At 45.7% G+C, this 18,694-nt stretch overlaps 2 protein-coding genes across 2 annotated transcripts in view; both read left to right on the top strand.

Annotated features, from left to right (window-relative positions):
• Positions 1 to 4,375, top strand: part of PROM1 (prominin 1) — a 92,440-nt gene extending 88,065 nt beyond the window's left edge. Inside the window, exons 21-22 of the mRNA XM_012638422.1 lie at positions 695 to 787; positions 4,256 to 4,375. Coding sequence (XP_012493876.1) covers positions 695 to 787; positions 4,256 to 4,375 — 213 coding nt within the window. The remainder of the gene's footprint in view (positions 1 to 694; positions 788 to 4,255) is intronic.
• Positions 4,376 to 17,443: 13,068 nt separating this feature from the next.
• On the top strand, positions 17,444 to 18,212 carry FGFBP2 (fibroblast growth factor binding protein 2). The gene has a single exon (XM_012638446.1). The coding sequence runs from the start codon at positions 17,532 to 17,534 to the stop codon at positions 18,210 to 18,212; it is 681 nt and encodes a 226-aa protein (XP_012493900.1). The 5' UTR covers positions 17,444 to 17,531.
• The last annotated feature ends 482 nt before the right edge of the window (positions 18,213 to 18,694 follow it).

The raw sequence follows: 18,694 nt of genomic DNA, 5'->3' as shown, positions 1-18,694 counted from the left end.
TACTTTAAATTCCTTCTAGATTACTTATTATACCTACTACAATGTAGAGGCTATGTAAATAGTTGCTCCACTATATTGTTTAAGGAATAATGATATGAAAAAAAGTCTATACGTGTTCAGTACAGGTGCAACCATCCTTTTTTCTTTTTTTTCCTAATATTTTTGATCCACGGTTGGTTGAATCCACAGATACAGAACCCATGGTTGTTACAGAGGGCCAACAGCAACCTTACAGAACTCATCGATAAGAATCAGCTGTCAGCTCCATGTCTTAGAGCAGCGGTCCCCAGCTTTTTTGGCACTAGGGACCAGTTTCGTGAAAGACAATTTTTCCACGGGTTGGGGGTGGATGCGGGGGTGTGGAGCTCAGGCAGCCACTTGGGTGATCGGGAGTGGCTGTAAATATGCCCCCTCGCCTGCCACTCATCTCCTGCTGTGCCACGGCTCCCTCCCTCGTTCCTAAGTTTCATGGAAGACAATCTTTCCGTGGCCGGCGGTGGGGGTGGAGCTCTTCAGCACGGTCCCTAACAGGCCACGGACCAGTACTGCGGCCCGGGGCTTGGGCACCATAGTCTTAGAGGACACGGAGGTCCTTTTGTGTGAAACCAGGTCAAAGGTAAATGGCACGTCTGAGTCTGGTGGATTTTTGTGGACGTGGCTCGGTTAAAGTTTGTTGTGGTTCTTACTCCCATAGATCAGAGAGAAGATGGTGTCCTGCAAACCTGTGGCCACCGCTCTAGACTCTGCTGTTAACGTGCTTCTGTGTGGCTACGTCGTCAGTCCTCTGGTAAGAATTTCATCACTAACAAGAAGGAGGCACAATAAGTCCATGGTCCTTGATCCTTTCCCCCCACCCCCGATTGTAATGCACACTATAATAATTAGTTTTCTGCTTGGGTCTGTTATGATTTTGGAATGGAAAACCCTAGAATCTAAAATTTAAATCAATGTGTTTTGATGCCGAATAGACCAGAAAAGTCGAAGCCCCAGTTGCATAGCTTCGTTCCTTACTAGAATTGTATTTACAGAAGTCAGGAGACTCTTGTGAAAAAAACTCCCACTTGTCCAAAATAACTAGAAAGAAGCAGGCATTGGGAGCAGATTACTAATGTTCAGAAGGATTCTTAGTGCAACTATATACACAAACTGAAAGCTACTCCAAACTTCATTTGTCACTTAAAAGCCCTCTCAGATATGACCATGGGGATGGTAATTCCAGTTAATCAGGTTTATTCCTCAGCTCTAATCACCCCTCAACATGCACTGACTCTGGGAGCCGATCCGCTCACCTCTGCTTAAAACACCTCGCTGGCTCCCTGTGGCTGTCGTGAGCATCCTTTGCAGGACAGGCCAGCCCTGATGATTGGGCCCCTGCCCCTCCGTGCCTCATTTTGTCTTATCCATTCACCTTCCTCCCTGTGCTGCAGACACACTTACCGTCTTTCAGTTCACCAAATGCATCTCAGTTTCCCCACCTCAGGGCCTTTGCATGTGCCATTCCCTCTGTCTGGACAGGAGATGGACACACACCCCCTTTTTCTCTCTCTCTGTCCTCTTCCCCTCCCCACCCACCACCCACTAGGCTAAGTCCTCTAGGTCTTATAACAAAACGGTTAGGACACACAGACTCTGAATTCAAATTCCATTTCTACACCTTTAGAACTCTGTGACTTTGAAAATTTACTGAAATATTCTGAGCTTCATCACCTACATTGCCTTGTTTTGATGGTTCAGTGAGGGGTTACATGTAAAACCCTTAATGCCACTGGTACATTAACATACTCTGTAAGTGTTCACTATTATCATTTGCTCAGTTTTCAGGTCTTAGCTCAAACATCTTTTTCTCCAGGAAGGCTTTTCTGACCCTCCAAACTAGGTTGGGCTCCCTTTTCTACATTCCTGTAGAAATCTATGCTATTCCTTTAGAGATATATTGCTGTTTGAATTATATATTTGTGCAATTCTTTGATTAAGACTTGCCCCCAAACACACTCTAGACTCTGAATTCCGTGAGTACAGGGCTGTGTCTCTGCCGTGAGGTGTATTGCCTGGCCGAGTATCACCGCAGAATGAATGAAGGGTGACAGGTAGCTGTCTGTTTCAGTGCATCCATATTGCTCTGTGCATGTCCCTTGTTCATTCCACCTCTCTGCTGGGTGGACTTTCATGCCCACATGGGAAGGATCCTGTCACTGTCCCAGCCACATAGACCCTAAGCCCTGGCTTCCTGGCTGCTTCCCTCCTCTGGCATCCTCTTCCCTTTTAGTCCTGTGCTTGGTGGCCCCTGCTGCCAGCTTTGGCAGAAGCCCTCATTAAAGCAGTCAGGGTTAGCCTGCTTGAACCTGAATCGACTTCTCCCTGTGTCCATCCAGCCTCCACCGTCTACTACCCCCAACCAGTCAAATCAGCCAACTAGCAGGTGCCTCTCTGCAAATAATCAGGGACAGATTGAGGGGAGGTCTGGGGGCTGCTTGGGAAGATGATCGGCTGGAGCTTTGTAGCAGGTGGTTTAAATAGTAAGAAGAGCTCTGGGCATCTGCTTCACCAAGGAAACAGACTACAGGCTGGCTAACATGTTTCTTTTGTATCTTGATTATTTCCAAAAGGATTAAAGCAGCCTCTAGAAAAAGGATACGGTTGCTATGAAGCTGTAAAGCTTCTTAAAACAAGGTTGAAAACATAGAAATCCACTAATAAATGAAAATGGAGCGGCCGGGCGCGGTGGCTCACGCCTGTAATCCTAGCACTCTGGGAGGCCGAGGCGGGTGGATTGTTTGAGCTCAGGAGTTCGAAACCAGCCCGAGCAAGAGTGAGACCCCGTCTCTACTAAAAATAGAAAGAAATTAATCGGACAACTAAAAATATATAGAAAAAATTAGCCGGGCATGGTGGCGCATGCCTGTAGTCCCAGCTACTCGGGAGGCTGAGGCAGAAGGATTGCTTGAGCTTGAGGTTGCTGTGAGCTAGGCTGACACCACGGCACTCTAGCCCGGGCAACACAGTGAGACTCTGTCTCAAAAAAAAAAAAAAAAAAGAAAAGAAAATGGAGCAAGGGAGAAGAAATTGACTGGAAATGAGGGACCAAAGGGGTGGCACCACCCTGCAGCACTAAACTTAGCCAGGAGCAAAGCAGAAATACAGGGCCAGGCCCTGAGGGTCAGAGCAGCTATTGTTCTGTACAAGCTGTGTTTGGCCTCAAGGTGGGCTGAGAAAAGTTGTACTAGTGTTGCTGACAGCATTATTCTAGGCGCGGGCCTCAGACTTGAACTACTATCCATAGGAGCCTGGTGGATTTAGAAAGCAGGCCAAGTGCAGGATGCTGGCCAGAAGTGGCATTCAGCCCACGTACGGGCACCCACATGGTCAAACAGGCCATGCATTGCTGTGTTTGCTCTGATTGGTCCATAAGGTTAAATAATTTTGAATCTCAGCCTGCAAATTTTAGAAGTATGGCCTGTGCCACACTGAAAACAAATGCCCCTCTGGAAAGAACCACTTCTAGACTGTTGCCTTGTGGGAACAAGGGATCAGTGTTAAGAGAGAGAATTTCAGATTTTTCAAGGAAAGACATAAACCCAGGTTTACACATGAAATCTGACTCATGCATCTGGGCAACTGTTTAAAAAAACGATACTTTTTTGGGGGGGTATTTTAAGCCAGTTATTATTATTTTTTAAATTTTATTTTATCGTGGTAAGAACACGTAACATAAAATCTACCCTCCAAACAAACTTTTAAGTGTTTAAGTGGATGTTTCTATCTTCTTGACACAATAATTTTCTGGGATGAGGATGCTGCCATCTTAACTGTTCAGTTGCAGAACAAAGATAGGAGGGTCAATTAATCATCTTAACATTTAAAAAAACCCATAAAAGGAATTTAAACTCGGACCTGCTGGCCATCTGTGCTCTTACTGCTAGACAGTGGGCAGCAAAGAGAAGTCCTATAGTGGGGCGGTCCGAAGTTGTTTTGGCACATCCTAGATTCAAATCCTGGCTTTCCCACTTGCTACTTCTGTTCCTTTTTCATAAAACAAATTTAATAGGATCTTCTCAAGGTTTTTGAAAAATTAAATGAATCATAATGTATAACACTTCACACAGTGGCTGGTTCATATGAGGTTCACAAATGGTTTTAAGAAACAAAATGAAAACTCATTAAAAAAATCGCAAAAGAAAATTTTCCCCAAACAACTGTTGTTTTCCATCTCCCATCTTCAATCATTGAATTCTTCTGATTTTTTTTTTCCTCCTAGAATTTGTTTTGGTTTGGCATAGGAAAAGCTACTGTATTTTTACTTCCGGCTCTAATTTTTGCCGTAAAGCTGGCCAAGTACTATCGTCGAATGGATTCGGAGGATGTGTACGATGAGTAAGTACGTGGGTTTCCACAGGGCCGGGGGGTCATTGTCTAGGTGGTGCCGTCTTCAAAGAGATGAGCTCTGATGAGATTTTAAACTTGATTTTTTACATTTTTTAAGTAGTGGGTCATTTCTGTTCAAGTGTTTTGTTGGGATTTTTATTGCACCAATTTTCTTACACTTGTAGTAACAGTTTTCTTCTTCTTGCTTAATCCTCTCAGCTTCTGTAACCAGCCTTTTTATTTCTTATTTGCAGTTCCTCTCTCTCGGGGACTTGGCAGTTCACTTTATGATAACTGTTTCTACTGCTTTCCGTGTTGGCCCTGTAGTCTGCCCTTCGCTGTGTCTGGTGAACTTGCGTGTTTCTTCTTTACTTTGCTTATCTCCTCCATCTCCTCAGCGTGTGTGTCTCCTGAGTTTGCACCGTCTATGTCTGTATTAGAGTAAACATATTGGGGCTGTAGCTGCTAAGCTTTAATAATAACAAGAAAAGTAATTGTATCTCCCTTTTTTGTATTTTGTAGTGTTGAAACTATACCCATGAAAAAGTAAGCCTTTTTTTTTAAACTCTATTCATAGATGGGATGGGGGAGGTTTTATTATTATGTGAGGGACTTTTAAAATTAAATTAATAACATCTTAAAATGACATAAAACAATAGATCTGTCCAGGTAAAAAATAAATCATGATGCCTCTTAAAAAGATGGCTGGCACATAGAAGGTGCTCAAGGAATATTTATTGAATTAATGAAAATTTTATATATTAAATGTATTCATCTGCAAAGTAGTCATTTTGGTCTTGGTTTTTTTAAAATGTAAATATACCCTTTACCTTCTTTGTAGATTTGACAAAGTGTCGCATACTTTTCACGACCATTACATTGTCTTTGTAATCCATAATGTAAATACTTCATCTTAGAGATAACATGGTGTCTTTGGTATATTTATTTTTGTTACAGTATGGAAAATGGTAATAATGGTTATCATAAAGATCATTTATATGGTATTCACAACCCTGTTATGACAAGGTAAAGCAAAGTCTGGAAGTGCATGCGTGTCCCGTGATAAACCTTCTCATCTCCTGTAGATCCGACACTGCATTTTCTGCATGCGGTTCATGCCTTCTCTTCTCTCTGCGTGATACTCTATCAGTGCCCTACATAGCATTCCATGATGCCATTAGGTTAAATAGTCGATAGATTTCTAAACGGTGGAAATTTTCAGCAGTTAAAATTTGATGTCATCTTACAATGCTATGTCTGGCTCTAGATCACTAAGGATTAAATGCATGCACATCTTCCATTTAGAATCTCTCTGCACCAAATAAACTGAGCAGTTGGTTTTCAAAACTTTCTTCTTCCTTCCCTCTCTCCCCTTTTCCCTCCCTCCTTCCTTCCCTCCTTCTTTCCTTCTAATAAATTAACTAAAAGCAACCAGAAAAAGAACCCCCAATCCTTCTTCCAAATCTTTATGAATTTGTATTCTCTGGAATTAAAGAACTTTTATGGTTCTGGATATTTATCAGATAACTCTGAGGGGTCCTCTTCTGTGGCTCCACTAAAAATTCAGACCCACACGTCAACCAGGGACCCTTCCTGTCTGCACAGATGAGGTGGGGCTATGACGTGCAAGAACCAGCAAGGCCGCAGTGGCTGTCCTCTTCAGTGGGCATGGTCCTTCCCCATGTCTGTGCAGCTGGCCCCTGGAGGGTGTTCTTCCCTCCCAACCCAAGTGACATCTCAGGTGCAAAGGAGTGGGTCTAACACTGGTGCACAGGGGGTCCACATTGTCTGAAAGGGCCACACTCCACGTGGGATGGGAAGCCCATAGCTTTGGCCTCACATCAGGGGTATCTATATTTAAGGCCTCCACATCCAGATGCAATTTACCAGGCAGTTGCATCCTTATCCTAAGCAATGTTGCCTAGTGACAGCAGATATTCTACTTTTGGCAGTTTTCAGGATGAACAGTAGCAGAAAGTTATTAAAATTTGTCTTTTCGGGAGGATAAAAGGTTTACCTAACTAACAACTTTGAACGTTATAAAAACTTTAGAATTTTTCATTTTAATTTGCCACTTAGGGAGATGAAAATTATCTTAGTGCGTGTGGGCTGCTAACGAAATACCATAAACTGGGTAGTTTATAAACAACAGACGTTTATTTCTCAGTTCTGGAGGCTGGGAAGTCCAAGATCAAGGTGCTGGCAGATTCAGTGTCTGGTGAGGGCCTGTTTTCTGGTTGATAGATGGCACCTTCTCGCAGTGCCCTCACAGGGTAGAAGGGGTGAGCTAGCTCTCTGGGGTCCCTTTTACAAGGGCACTAAGGAGGCAATAACGGGACCTAATCACCTCCCCAAAGGCCCCACTTCCTGATACCATCATCCTAATTAGAATTTCAACACATGAATTTTGGGAGGACACAAACATTCAGAGCATAGCAGAAATGGTGATAATAAAAAACAGGAACAGTAAGTTCTGAAAGGGCAAATTGATTCCATCCCCTTTGCTACTTCTAATATGCCAGACTTGGTTGCTAGAGTGCTGTGTTGTGACAGATTTGAAGGTGGATTCAGGACAAGTATCAGTTAGCCAGGTCTGCTCTGGGGAGAGGAGGCATGCTGTTGCCTGCCTCATGCGCTGGGCTGCCCTTTCAGGGTGTAGCATGCTTAGAGGGTAGCTTATATTTATGGACTGATAATTTCAAGATCAAAGGAGAGCTGTTCTCCATTGCCCATGTTGCCCTAACATGAGATCTTCTAGCACTTTGTGAATTTGTAGAATTGATTCCTGGTGCCTGCCTGTTGGTTGTGAAGTCTCCAAAAATACTCTGTGTACCAAGAAGTGTCACTGAGGCTGCGTGAAGGATGCTAGAGGGAGAAGCAAGCCTGGGTGGGAGAGGGTCGTAGGTGGGTTTTCTGGAAGCAGTGCTAAAATGGAGTTTGAGGTGTAGGATGTTTATGAAGATCCACAGTTGTGCAAGGAAGGGGGAGAAGTCAAGATGGGCCTGCCAAACCCTTGGCCCCCCTGGTGCGGAGCTCTGGAGCCAACATTGTCTGTCCAGAGTGTCGCCCGTTGGGCCCAGCTGAGCCTTTGTACCCCACCTCCCTCAGTCACTGGACAGGGCCACCCAGAAAGGACATGACCCTGCAAGGGTTGGATGAAGTAACAAGGTGAAACATTCACCTTTGACCAGTGTAAGCCCTTATTCTACTGGCTTCTGGTTCACTGTGATAATAATTTTGTTTTCTTATTACTTTGACATTTCTGATGGAAGGAACCCAAAGGTGATTGAGATGACAGATGTGACTCTAATCCGTCAGCTGAGCTAGCACCACTCGGCCTGCGTGCATCACGTGTGGGCTGTGGCTGTGAGCTCAGCCACCTAGGGGGGCCTCTGTTCAGATAAACCCGGGTGCTTGCCTCCTTCCCACGGTCTTGCTGCTGCAGCTTCTCCTCGCACTTAACACCAGAGTTTTCACACGCTGCCAGCATCGCAGGACAAAACTAGGTTTGGGAGCAAAATGATCAGTGCACAGAGAGGGTGCTTGGCTCTTCAAGAAAAGCCTTCTGCAAATCAGGACGCTAATACTTACCAGGTCAGGAGCAGTTTGACAACAAATTCTCTCAAAAAGGAACATGAAGTGAGATGGTCCTGGTGGTAAACTTGGTTTCATAAACTAGTTGTTTTTCCCCCTCCCTTTTCTTTTCCTCTATGTTATTTTTAAACACAAACATACACTCATAACCTGTAATTAGTCTATCACACGGTGGTGGTTTGTTTGCTTTTGTTTGAAGGAAAAGGCGACAGGCTTTCATATAAACCTAGATAAGCCTGGAGTTTTTTTCCAGCGATGCGTCCGCCTGCCACGCCAAGTCTGCAGAGGAAGTGGAGGCATTTTCACCTCAGCAAGTGTTGAATGACTTGTTTCTGAACCTTCCCCTTGACCCTTTATAGGTCACTAAAGGTCATATGTGTGACCTCTACGGAGGTCTATAGATTGATCTTCAGTTTCCTCACCTGTAAAAAGGGGCTAATAACAGCCCCCTTTTCTCGCTCTAGGGAATTCTATAACTTTTTTTGGTGGAGATAAACGTATTCTCTCTAGCTCTGGCTTCAGAGATCAAGAGAAAGTTACTTCACGTGTGGCCACAAAGGCTTGAGAGCAGCCAGTGTCGGTCCAATGGCAGCCCCAGAAATTCGGGCAGGACGGCTTCCTGTCTTATACCGCACAGTCGGCTGGCCTTTCATGGCTGTTGTCGCCACCTGTCATTTACAGATAGACTTGGGGGTGTGAAGGCCAGCCCAACGCCCCACAGCCAGGCAGGGGCCAAGCTAAGATATGAACTACTCTTTCTCCTGTTCTCCCAAACTCAGGTGGACATAGAAAAGGTCCCAAAACAGAGGTGAAGAGACCTCAGAGAAATTCGGTATTTTTCCCAGTTTTCACTCTGAAGACCACCAAGTTGGTAGAAAGAGGAACAAATGAGGTGAATTTTGCCAGAAAATCTAGTTTTCTGGAAAGGAGAGAAATCTGATTTTGATATGAAATTTCCCTTTTAAATGTTAGCAAATAACGTTGAGAAAAAAATACCAGGAGGGCCCAACAAAATATGTCTACAAAGTGCCCTCTTGTTACTCCTGCTGGAGAGGGTGTTCATCACGCCTGGAGCTGTAGATCTTAGGTAGAAGTAGGAGGGCCACATGGTTGCATTTCTGCAGCCCAGAGGTGGCGGGTCCCAGGGAATGCCACGTGAGCAACAGCCCAGCCTCACCTGCGCGTGCTCTGGCTGCCTGGGTCTCAGGGAGGGTACTTAGAGCCCCCTCCCCTATGCAATATTTCAGGTCTTAGGGGGCTAGGACGTTTCTTTTTCTGCAAAGGTGAGAGTACTTCAGTGGCAAACAGAGTCTGCCTCCTGTTTGTTGGTCAGGCTGCCCAGAGCCCTGCGTTGATTGAGATCTGGAGATTGAATCCAAACTAACTCAAAAGTGGTGCCGTTAGCATGTGACGTCTGCTCTGTGGCTCTGTCCCAGATGTCTGTATTGGCCTCCTTTATTTTACTATTTTATTGTGTTGATCACCCTAGAAGTTATCAGAGTCCAAATCCTCATGGCTTGAAGAAATGTGTCCTCCAGATATGGTCCCATCTAAGGGCCCATTGTTCCCCTCACGTCAGGAGCTTCCAGGTTTAGTTTTAGTTGCTTGCTATGGTTTGAATGTCCCCTCCAAAACTCGTGTTGGAATTTAATTGCCATTGAGACGATATTAAGAGGTGGGACCTTTGAGAGGCTCTCCCGTCAGGAGTGGCTTAATGTGGTTATCGCAGGAGTGGGTTAGTTACTGCGGGAGTGGGCTCCTCATAAAAGGATGAAATTTGGCCCCCTTCCCTCTCTGTCTCGTGCTCACTTGCTCTTCCGCCCTGGGACAATGCAGCACAGAGCACCTCGCCAGATGCCAGCACCATCCTCTTGGACTACTCAGCTTCCAGGACTGAGAGAAATAAGTTTCTTTCTTTCTTTTTTTTTTTTTTTTTTTTTGAGACAGGGTCTTGCTGTGTTGCCTGGGCTAGAGTGCTGTGGCATCAGCCTAACTCACAGCAACCTCAAACTCCTGGGCTCAAGCAATCCTCCTGCCTCAGCCTCCCAAGTACTGGGACTATAGGTGTGAGTCACCACACTTGGCTATTTTTTTTTATTTTTAGTAGAGACAGGGTCTTGCTCTTGCTCAGGCTGGTCTTGAATTCTTAACTTCAAGCGATCCTCCCGCCTCAGCTTCCCAGAGTGCTAGGATGACAGGCGTGAGCCACCACACCCAGCCAAGAAATAAATTTCTGTTGTTTATAAATGACCCAGTCTCTGGTATTCTCTTATAGCAGCAGAAAATAGACTAAGACATTGCTCACGTTGGTTTGTTTTGCCCATTTCCTGCTTCTGAGGTCTCCAGAATACCCTCTTTCCAGGATGGGGTGGCACATACTGTCTGGGGGCCCCAGGAGAGGCACAGCTGGGCAGGAGGAGAACCAGTGGTCCAGTTAGGGTGCCCAGCATCCCTCTGCTCGAGAAGGCAAATGTAGATGTTCTTTAGAAATGATCACCAGAGCCTACAGTCCTTCGTAACACTCAGCCCCGGGACCTGGTGCTGTCTGTGGGCAGTAGCCGGACACTGAGCCAACCCCTGCCTTACCCTTTTCCAGGGACCCTCTGAGTCCCTTCAATAAAGAATGTGTTTCTTTACTGAGAGCATAAAGGAGTGCAAGAAAATGCACACAGGACCAAGCATGTGCAGTTTCTACAGTTAAACACTTTGGAAGGAACACCCTGGCTTGTGGGTGCTCTGATGTCCTTAGTGCATGTCCTCCCCCAACCTCATGTGTCTGCCATAGCATTGCATCTGGGCACGGTGCATCCTGTGGGTTCAGAGGGGTTGTGATCTACCCAGAGGCACAGTCGGGAGGGTGGTGCCAGAGTCGAAACTACAGCTCTTCCAGACGGAGTTCACTAATCTCCCAGTTGTATAAACCTTTCTTGGTTGTGGAGGCCATGTTCACAGAGTAACTTTAGATGTCAGTAGGGCTACTGTTGATTGTTAACCCAGAGACCCACTCACAGGCCATGTGCACTGTGTGATCTCATGCCCGTGTGTTTGCAGTTGTAACAAGGTCCCTGCAGAACTTCCATTTGCTTCTGTCTTCTTGTCCTAGAAGTAGACTTTGGCAAGACTCTTGTGGTAGATGTGTCATCTGCCTCTGTGGTCTGGTTTCTGCTAGTCTGATGTCTTCAACACATATTCTCCGTGATCTTTATCACTTTTAACCTTAGATTGTGACTATTCACATTCTACTTCTCAGGGTTTGTTTCTCCCTCTATCCTCTTTATCCTCTTTCTAAAAGCAATGCAAACAAGTTAGAAGAACAAAGTTCGATCTGACATGTTCTTCCTGATAAACTTTCTGAGGTGTGGTCCGTGTTCATGGTTCCCTGTAGTCACATGCCCACTTCTCAACACACAGGTCATGAAACCACCCACAGCTTTGCCTGAGAGTGTTATATTTGTGTATTTTTTGTTTTTTAGCCCATTACATCGTTGACAGCTGATGTTGAAATTGCTTGAGGTAAGTTTGATGCTTTTGTATGAGAGAATTTATAAGATTATAGTTTTTAGAACATTAAAACATAGCTAATACATTAAGTGGAAAATCTAAGTCAGTGTACAGGTTATACATTATGATTTTATATATTCATTCTGCATCTGTATCTGCAGGTTACACATCCATAGATTCATCCAACTGTGGATTGAAAATATTCTAAAAAATAAAAAATAATAATACAATAAAAATGATACAAATTTTAAAAATATAGCATAACAACTATTAATATTAACATAGCACTCACATTGTAAGACGTATTATAAGTAATCTAAAGGTGATTTAAAGTATATGGGAGAATATGCCTGTAGGACCCAGAACCAATCCTCCATGGATACCGAGGGATAACGATATGTATGATACAATGACTCTCTGTATATACATATATACATTGACTATATATATGTGTGTGTGTTTGTGTGTGCATGTATACACATAGTGACTATATGTGTATAGTTAAAAAAAAAAAAAAAGCCAGGCCTGGTGGCACACGCCTGCAGTCCCAGCTACTTGGGAGACAGAGACAGGAGGATCTTGAGCCCAGAAGTTCAAGGCTGCAGTACACTGCCTGTGAATCACCACTGCACTCCAGCCTGGGCTAGCAAGACCTCTTAAAGACAAAAAAAGACCTAGATATCTATGTACTGACCGTGTACCTCGAGTATTATGGACTTAAAAGTTTTTTGTACATTTCTGTATTTTAAAACAGTGTCTTGTAAAAAACATATTTTTGTGCCTCTTAAACACATTTATGTTTTCTGGAATTCTTGGGCTCCTAGTGGGAAGTATTTTAGGATTATGCACTCCTAGTTTTCTCTTTAATAATCCAAAAGCAGTTTCTAAAATTTTGTTTGACCTTCATTTCAGCATCAAGATACTCAAAGTGGAAAGGATCACAGATTTTTGATAGTTTCTGGGCCTGCAAGGACTTTCCAAATCCAGGAAGAATGCTGGTGGCGACATAGTGAATCCAGTGGGCACCAGGGAAATGGTGCCATTGGTCTCTGGGTAGTGCTTTGTTGGAATGAACACAATCACATTTACAGTCCACGTGTCCATCACTATTCAAGGATGATTGCCCCCGCCCCCTGTTTATTTTTGTTTTTTACTTTTTTACACTGAGTTTTTATTTAGACACTACAACATATGGGGTGTTTCTTCCCATTTGATGCATTTCTGTGTCAAAAAGCTATTCCAATGTGATGGCTCAATTCCTAACATACTATCATATGAGGAGTGTGCTAACACCTACCAGTGTACAGGAAAGATGCATTTCGTGTATAGTAAATATCGTATATACCTTTTGTTACCACAGTCAGAGTTTTTAAACAAATGAGCATTATAGGATTTTCTTCTAAATGGACTTACTGTCAGGTCAGTGTTGACTTATTGGTGCTGTTGAAATAATCCGTTTTCACTAAAGTGGATGAAACCTACAGTATATCCTTCCTCTCAGAGATTTTCATCCACTTTGTCAATGATTTGTCATATTCCATTTGGAAATAGAATGCAAAAGCAATCACAGTGAAACCTGCAAACTCTAACCAGAGAGAGAGATCTAGCAAATTCTAACCAGAGAGAGAGAGAGAGAGAGATCTTGAGAGAAAGAAATGCTGTTCTTAGAGAGTGAAGTTGTTTTAACAAATGGCAGTTGCAGTGTACACTTTAATGGAGTTTTCTGATTTACGAGGACAAACATTAATTGGAGTGCAGCTACCATGACTATCATATGATTATTGGCAAGAATTCTAAAGTGAAATATGAAAAGATCCTGTCATGATTCTTAGATTTGGTTTCCAACATGATGAATCCATAGAGTTTGGTCCTTAAAAAATACATGAAAGGACAAAGTAAATATCAGTTTGCTGTAGGATTTTTATGTTGAATTTGTCATTATCAAAAGTGAACAGCAATGAAAAACTGGTCAAACAAAATTTAACATCTACGTAAGGAAATTCAAGATATGGGCTTTTCACTAGGTCTTTTCGTTACAGTCCCGATTCATTTCAATAAAAAGGAACTTGTAAAACATGGTCTGTATGTTGCTTTTTTGACTAGACCCAGAGGCTGTCAAATCTTAGATGATGAAATTTGGGCTTCTGTTATTTCCTTTTTCCACTACTTTCCCATCATCGGAGTGGCCATTATATGGAAGTAATACAAAGTCAATATCAACATCCTGTCTCCTCAAAGCACGCTGTTTCTCAGATCCTCAAGTTTTTAGATCTAAAGTCACCATTTCTCGGGGAACAGTCCGAGTCACAATATACACACGTGAATACCTGCTATAGGCAAACTCTACTTTGTCAATGTGCTCCTGAATGTACCTGTGCAGTTACACATGAGAGGCTTCCAATCTGAGCAAATGAGGCTATAGAGTGTGTAATTCTTTTGGAGGAAATCATCCCTGAACTTGCCATTTTTTTAAAACCTGATTTCTCTATCCCACATTTTAAAACTTCAAATTATTAGAGCCAACTGAATTTAGAACTCCATAGCTTCACTCTTGCAACTTTTATCTATTTACTTCTCAGTATCACCTGTTGCCAAACATGCAGCTGTCAGGCTATGGTCTTCAAGTTCTCATCTTTCCTAAAAAATTAGCCTTTCCTCAACCCCACAGAACACTCCCGCATGGTAGGGCAACATGTTTTCTCTCTCCTCCTCCCTTCACAAATAAAGCCCTTAAAAGAATTCTCAGCATGTTTCGATCTCCGCTTTCTCACCTCCCTTGGCTTTTCAGCTCCTGAAATTCGGCTTCCTTCCCTTCCACTCCTTTGAAGGGCTCCTGTCAGGTCACTGATGACTGGTGACCACTGCTTCTTTGCAAAGATCTCCTCTGAAGGATCCCTCTCCTGTGTCTTCCTGAGTCTTGGCTGTCTATTCCCCAGTCTCCTTCCTATGCTCGCCTTCTCTCTTGTCCTTACCTGTAGTTGGCGTTTGCAGGTTCTCTCCTGGTCCACCCTGACCCCTCGCTTTCTCCTTGAGTGATTTGACTCATGGCTTCCCCTGCCCTTCTCGGTTCTCATGACGTATCTGTGGTTACAGCAGAGCTCCAGCAACCCATGTGCCCACGGGTGCATCTCCATCTGGATGTGCCTTAAACCAGAGGTCAGCGATCTTTCTTCATAAAGGGTCAGACAGCAAATATGTTTGGCTTTCTGGGCCATGTGGTCTGTGTCTCTGTCTTAGCAGAAAGGCAGCCATAGACAATATGTAAATGAACAGGCATTGCTGCTTTCCAAAATAACTTTACCAAAACAGGCCATACGGGCCACAGCTTACCGTCCCCTGCCTTAAACCACTGCCCTTTCCTGCCCACGTCCACTGGCTCCTCCTACCAGGTCCCCTTTCTTAAATTGCTCCACCTCCACCTTTGCACTTGAGCCAGGGGAGCCAGCCAAGTCTGCTTTCTGTCTCCCTTCCTCCCACCCTTGGTCCCTAAGCTTTTGTCCCCACCCCACTGATGCTACCTTCTTATAGGTTTCATATGTCTCTTGGCTAGCGTGGCATTCTCCTCTTTCTGTTATGCTTCCAGCCCCTGAGTTTTGGCTGGACATGTGGCTACTTGTGTGGGCTCTGCATTTCCCAGCCTCCCTTGCAGCTAGGTGTGGCTGAGCGACTAGGCTTAGGCCAGTGGCCCGTGAATGAAGTATCTACCAAGACAAAGCTGAGAATCCCAGACTCGTTCCACTGGAAATGGCAGTGACCAGACAAACCTGGGAAGCCATGGGTTAAATATGAGTAATTGCCTGGTAAAAACCTGCCCACATGATAGAGAGGATCTTTTGTTACAGCAGCTCAACATGTGCACATGTCGCTCAGTTACCAGCCTGCCCGCTAACCCCCATGTGCACAGCCTCATACCCCTGCCAGGCCTTTCTCAACACCACCAGGAGATAAATCTCCTACAAGGCCATTCTGATCATGTCACTCCCCACTTAAAGATGGACAAGCAAATAAGAAAAGAACAGAAATCACTGATTTTAAGAGGATTAAAGCAGGATGAAGTAATGGCATAATGGAAGAGCTCCTTTCTGTTGGATAGTCAAGGAAGGCTTCTGTGAACGAGGCGAGAAGGAGCCAGGCAGGTAGTAATCAGGGAAGAGAGGACGCCAGGCAGTGGGCACAGCTGGTGCAAAGGCTTGACTTGTGGCTTGTTCCAAAAAGCAAAAGGGGAAGAATGTGATTAGAGCACTTTTGATAAGTTCCCATTGCAGGGTAAGATCAGACTCACTAGGGAGTTGGAAAAGACTGGCCATAACCTCCAGGCAGCTGGGTGGGTGGGACAGGCAGTTCCCTGCCCAAGACACTGCTGTGAGTGGGGTTCGGAGCAGAACTCCACCTGCCCTCCTCAGCCACCATGTGGGGCCTGGCTTGGACCATTCCCCCCACGGGCTCTTGGATCAGAAGTGCATAAAGGCCAAGCCTCTGCCTTCAGAACTGGCATGAAGGGCCACGTGGATCAGGGCAGGGGCTGCTGTTCCCCTCCCTGGGTCATCTCTCCCAGAAGCCCAGAAGCCCACACTCCAGGAACACCCCTTTGCAGACATTGTTCCACCTGCCTTAAGAACTTGCCCTCAGCTGGGCACGGTGGCTCACGCCTGTAATCCTAGCACTCTGGGAGGCCGAGGCAGGCGGATCGTTTGAGCTCAGGAGTTCAAAACCAGCCTGAGCAAGAGTGAGACCCTGTCTCTACTAAAAATACAAAGAAATTATCTGGACAACTCAAAATATATAGAAAAAATTAGCCAGGCATGGTGGCTCATGCCTGTAATCCCAGCTACTCGGGAGGGTGAGGCAGAAGGATTACTTGAGCCCAGGAGTTTGAGGTTGCTGTGAGCTAGGCTGATGCCATGGCACTCTAGCCCAGGCAACAGAGTGAGACTCTGTCTCAAAAAAAAAAAAAAAAAAAGAACCTGCCCTCTACCCCTTCTAAACCTGACAAGTTGACTGACTTGTCCTGAAGGTTCCCTGCTCCCCAACAGGCCGTAGTGACCCCATCTTCTGAGAGGGCTGGAGCACTATGAACACATATGGCTGCGGAAGCTTTAGTTCCAGCCTCGCTGGGTATTCTCAGGGCTCAAACTACCCGGGTGGAAGGGAGGCTGAGTAAGACACCAATCAGCCTATGCAGGACCACTGAGGTACAATGCCTTATACTCAACCTGGGCTCCCAATGTCTGCCAACACTGACCAATGTCTGCCAACGCTAACTCTAGCCCTAACGGTAAATTGCCACCTTTAGTCCATTCCACAGAGCCCTCTGAAAGGGTCATAGAAAGATGGTTATGACCATAACAAACTATGATTCTTAACAGAGTCAAAAGTTATTTTCAATTTCCTTTGCTCTTCTTTTTTTAGTCCAATAATAACCCTTAAAACCAAGGAGGCACACCAGGTAACTTTCAGCTGGGGCAGAGAGGGAGAGCTACTGTGTCCCTTGTGTGCACAGCACACGTTCTCACACAATTCTTTTATTTAAACCTCAGAATCTTTTTTGCATTTGGTAAACCATCTCACAAGACTTGGGCTCACAAGACTGGCGTCCTTTGAATTAACTAAACCCATGGCCCCCCATGATAGGGACCCCAAGGGGCAGGGAGCCCTGAGGCAACCCCAGGCTCTGAGCTACAAACCTCTCTTTCCAGAACTCCTCTGACACACCCTGGAATTTCCCAAATGTTGACAAAGAAGGCTGTTCCCGTACAAGGACCAATTATAGAGCAAGCTCCCTATAATTGGAAAATGCAAGGCCCTCCCCCAGGCCTGTGTGTAGTGTGCTGTGTGTGGCATGGGCAGCACTGGGCAGGGTTGTGTTAGGTGCCAGGTGGGTCCTGGCGTCTGCTCCACTCTTGCCAAATGCTGCGTGCCAAGGTCTGTGTGCTTGTTTTCCTATTGCTGCAGAACACCCTGCCCACCCTCACAGAAAAAGAGTCTTTTGTGCAGCACCCTTTAAAGGGTGGCTTGTCCCATGCAGGTTCTCTCTCCTGGTGCCGGGTTGCAGGCAGGTTTATCACAGCATCACCATGAAGTCCATCCCCTGCCTCTTGCTGGTGGCCTTGTCTTTCCTGGGGATTTTGGGGCAGGCTCCAAGGCAAAAGCAAGGAAGCGCCGGGGAGGAATTCCATTTCCAGACTCGAGGGAGAGATTCCTGCACTGCGCGCACCAGCAGCTCAGGGCAAGGTGCTGGGGAAGTCTGGCTTCGCGTCGACTGCCACAACCAAACCCAGGCATACTGGTGCGAGTATAGCGGGCGGCCCGGTGTGTGCCAGGCCTTTGCGGCTGACCCCAAGCCTTACTGGAACCAAGCCCTGCAGGAGCTGAGGCACCTTAGCCACACGTGCCAGGGAGCCCCGGTACTGAGGCCGTCTGTGTGTCAGACGGCCGGGCCCCAGGCGCACATGCAACAGGTGGCTTCCAGCCTCAAGGGTAGCCCAGAGCCCAAGAAGCACCCGGAGACGACCAAGGCTTGGAAGCCATCTCCCAGGCCCGGGGCTCCAGCGAAACCCATGAAAGCAATTCAGCTGGGAAAGGACTCCATGAAAAATCTGGAACAAGCCAAACCCACCACCCAAGCCACTGTCAAGGCTACCCAGGCTGGACCCAGGTCTGCAGGGAATGCGGAAGCAGAGAAGAAGACCTGGGAGCACTGTTGGAAGCCTCTCCAGGCCCTGTGTGCCTTTCTCATCAGCTTGTTCCGAGGGTGAAATGGTAAAGAATCCCTCCCCTGCCCCCAGGTAACGCACCTACCTTTACTCATACGGAGAGACTCGCTGAGGGGCACTTAACGCTTTCACAAGTGCTGTGACTGCATCAGAGTCTCAGCAAGGCTTTGGGGGTGGGCTTGGGGGTCTCTGTTGCAGAATAGCATAGATGAGGTAGGGCTGAGGACATCAGCACTGACGCTTGACCCTGCTGACACACAAGAACCACCAAGGAAGCTTTAAAAAATGCTGCTGCCCAGGCTCCACCCAGACCGTTTAATCACTGTGTCCAAGGTAGGGGCCCGGGAATGTGTACTCTTAAAAACCTCTCCCAAGCGGTCTGAATGTAGCCAAGGTTGAGAATCCCCCTTTGATGGGCCTACCTCACTGTTTCGCCGAGGCCTTTGAATTCTGGTTGGAGACTTTTCCTACTGAACCAAGTCTTTGCTGTGGTTCTTTGTGGCCAGGGGGAAAGATGGAAGAGA

This window comes from Propithecus coquereli, unplaced genomic scaffold (genome assembly GCF_000956105.1).
Source record: "Propithecus coquereli isolate 6110/MARCELLA unplaced genomic scaffold, Pcoq_1.0 Scaffold13, whole genome shotgun sequence".
In the NCBI taxonomy this organism is placed as follows: domain Eukaryota; kingdom Metazoa; phylum Chordata; class Mammalia; order Primates; family Indriidae; genus Propithecus; species Propithecus coquereli.
This window is presented reverse-complemented; position numbering and strand designations above follow the sequence as displayed.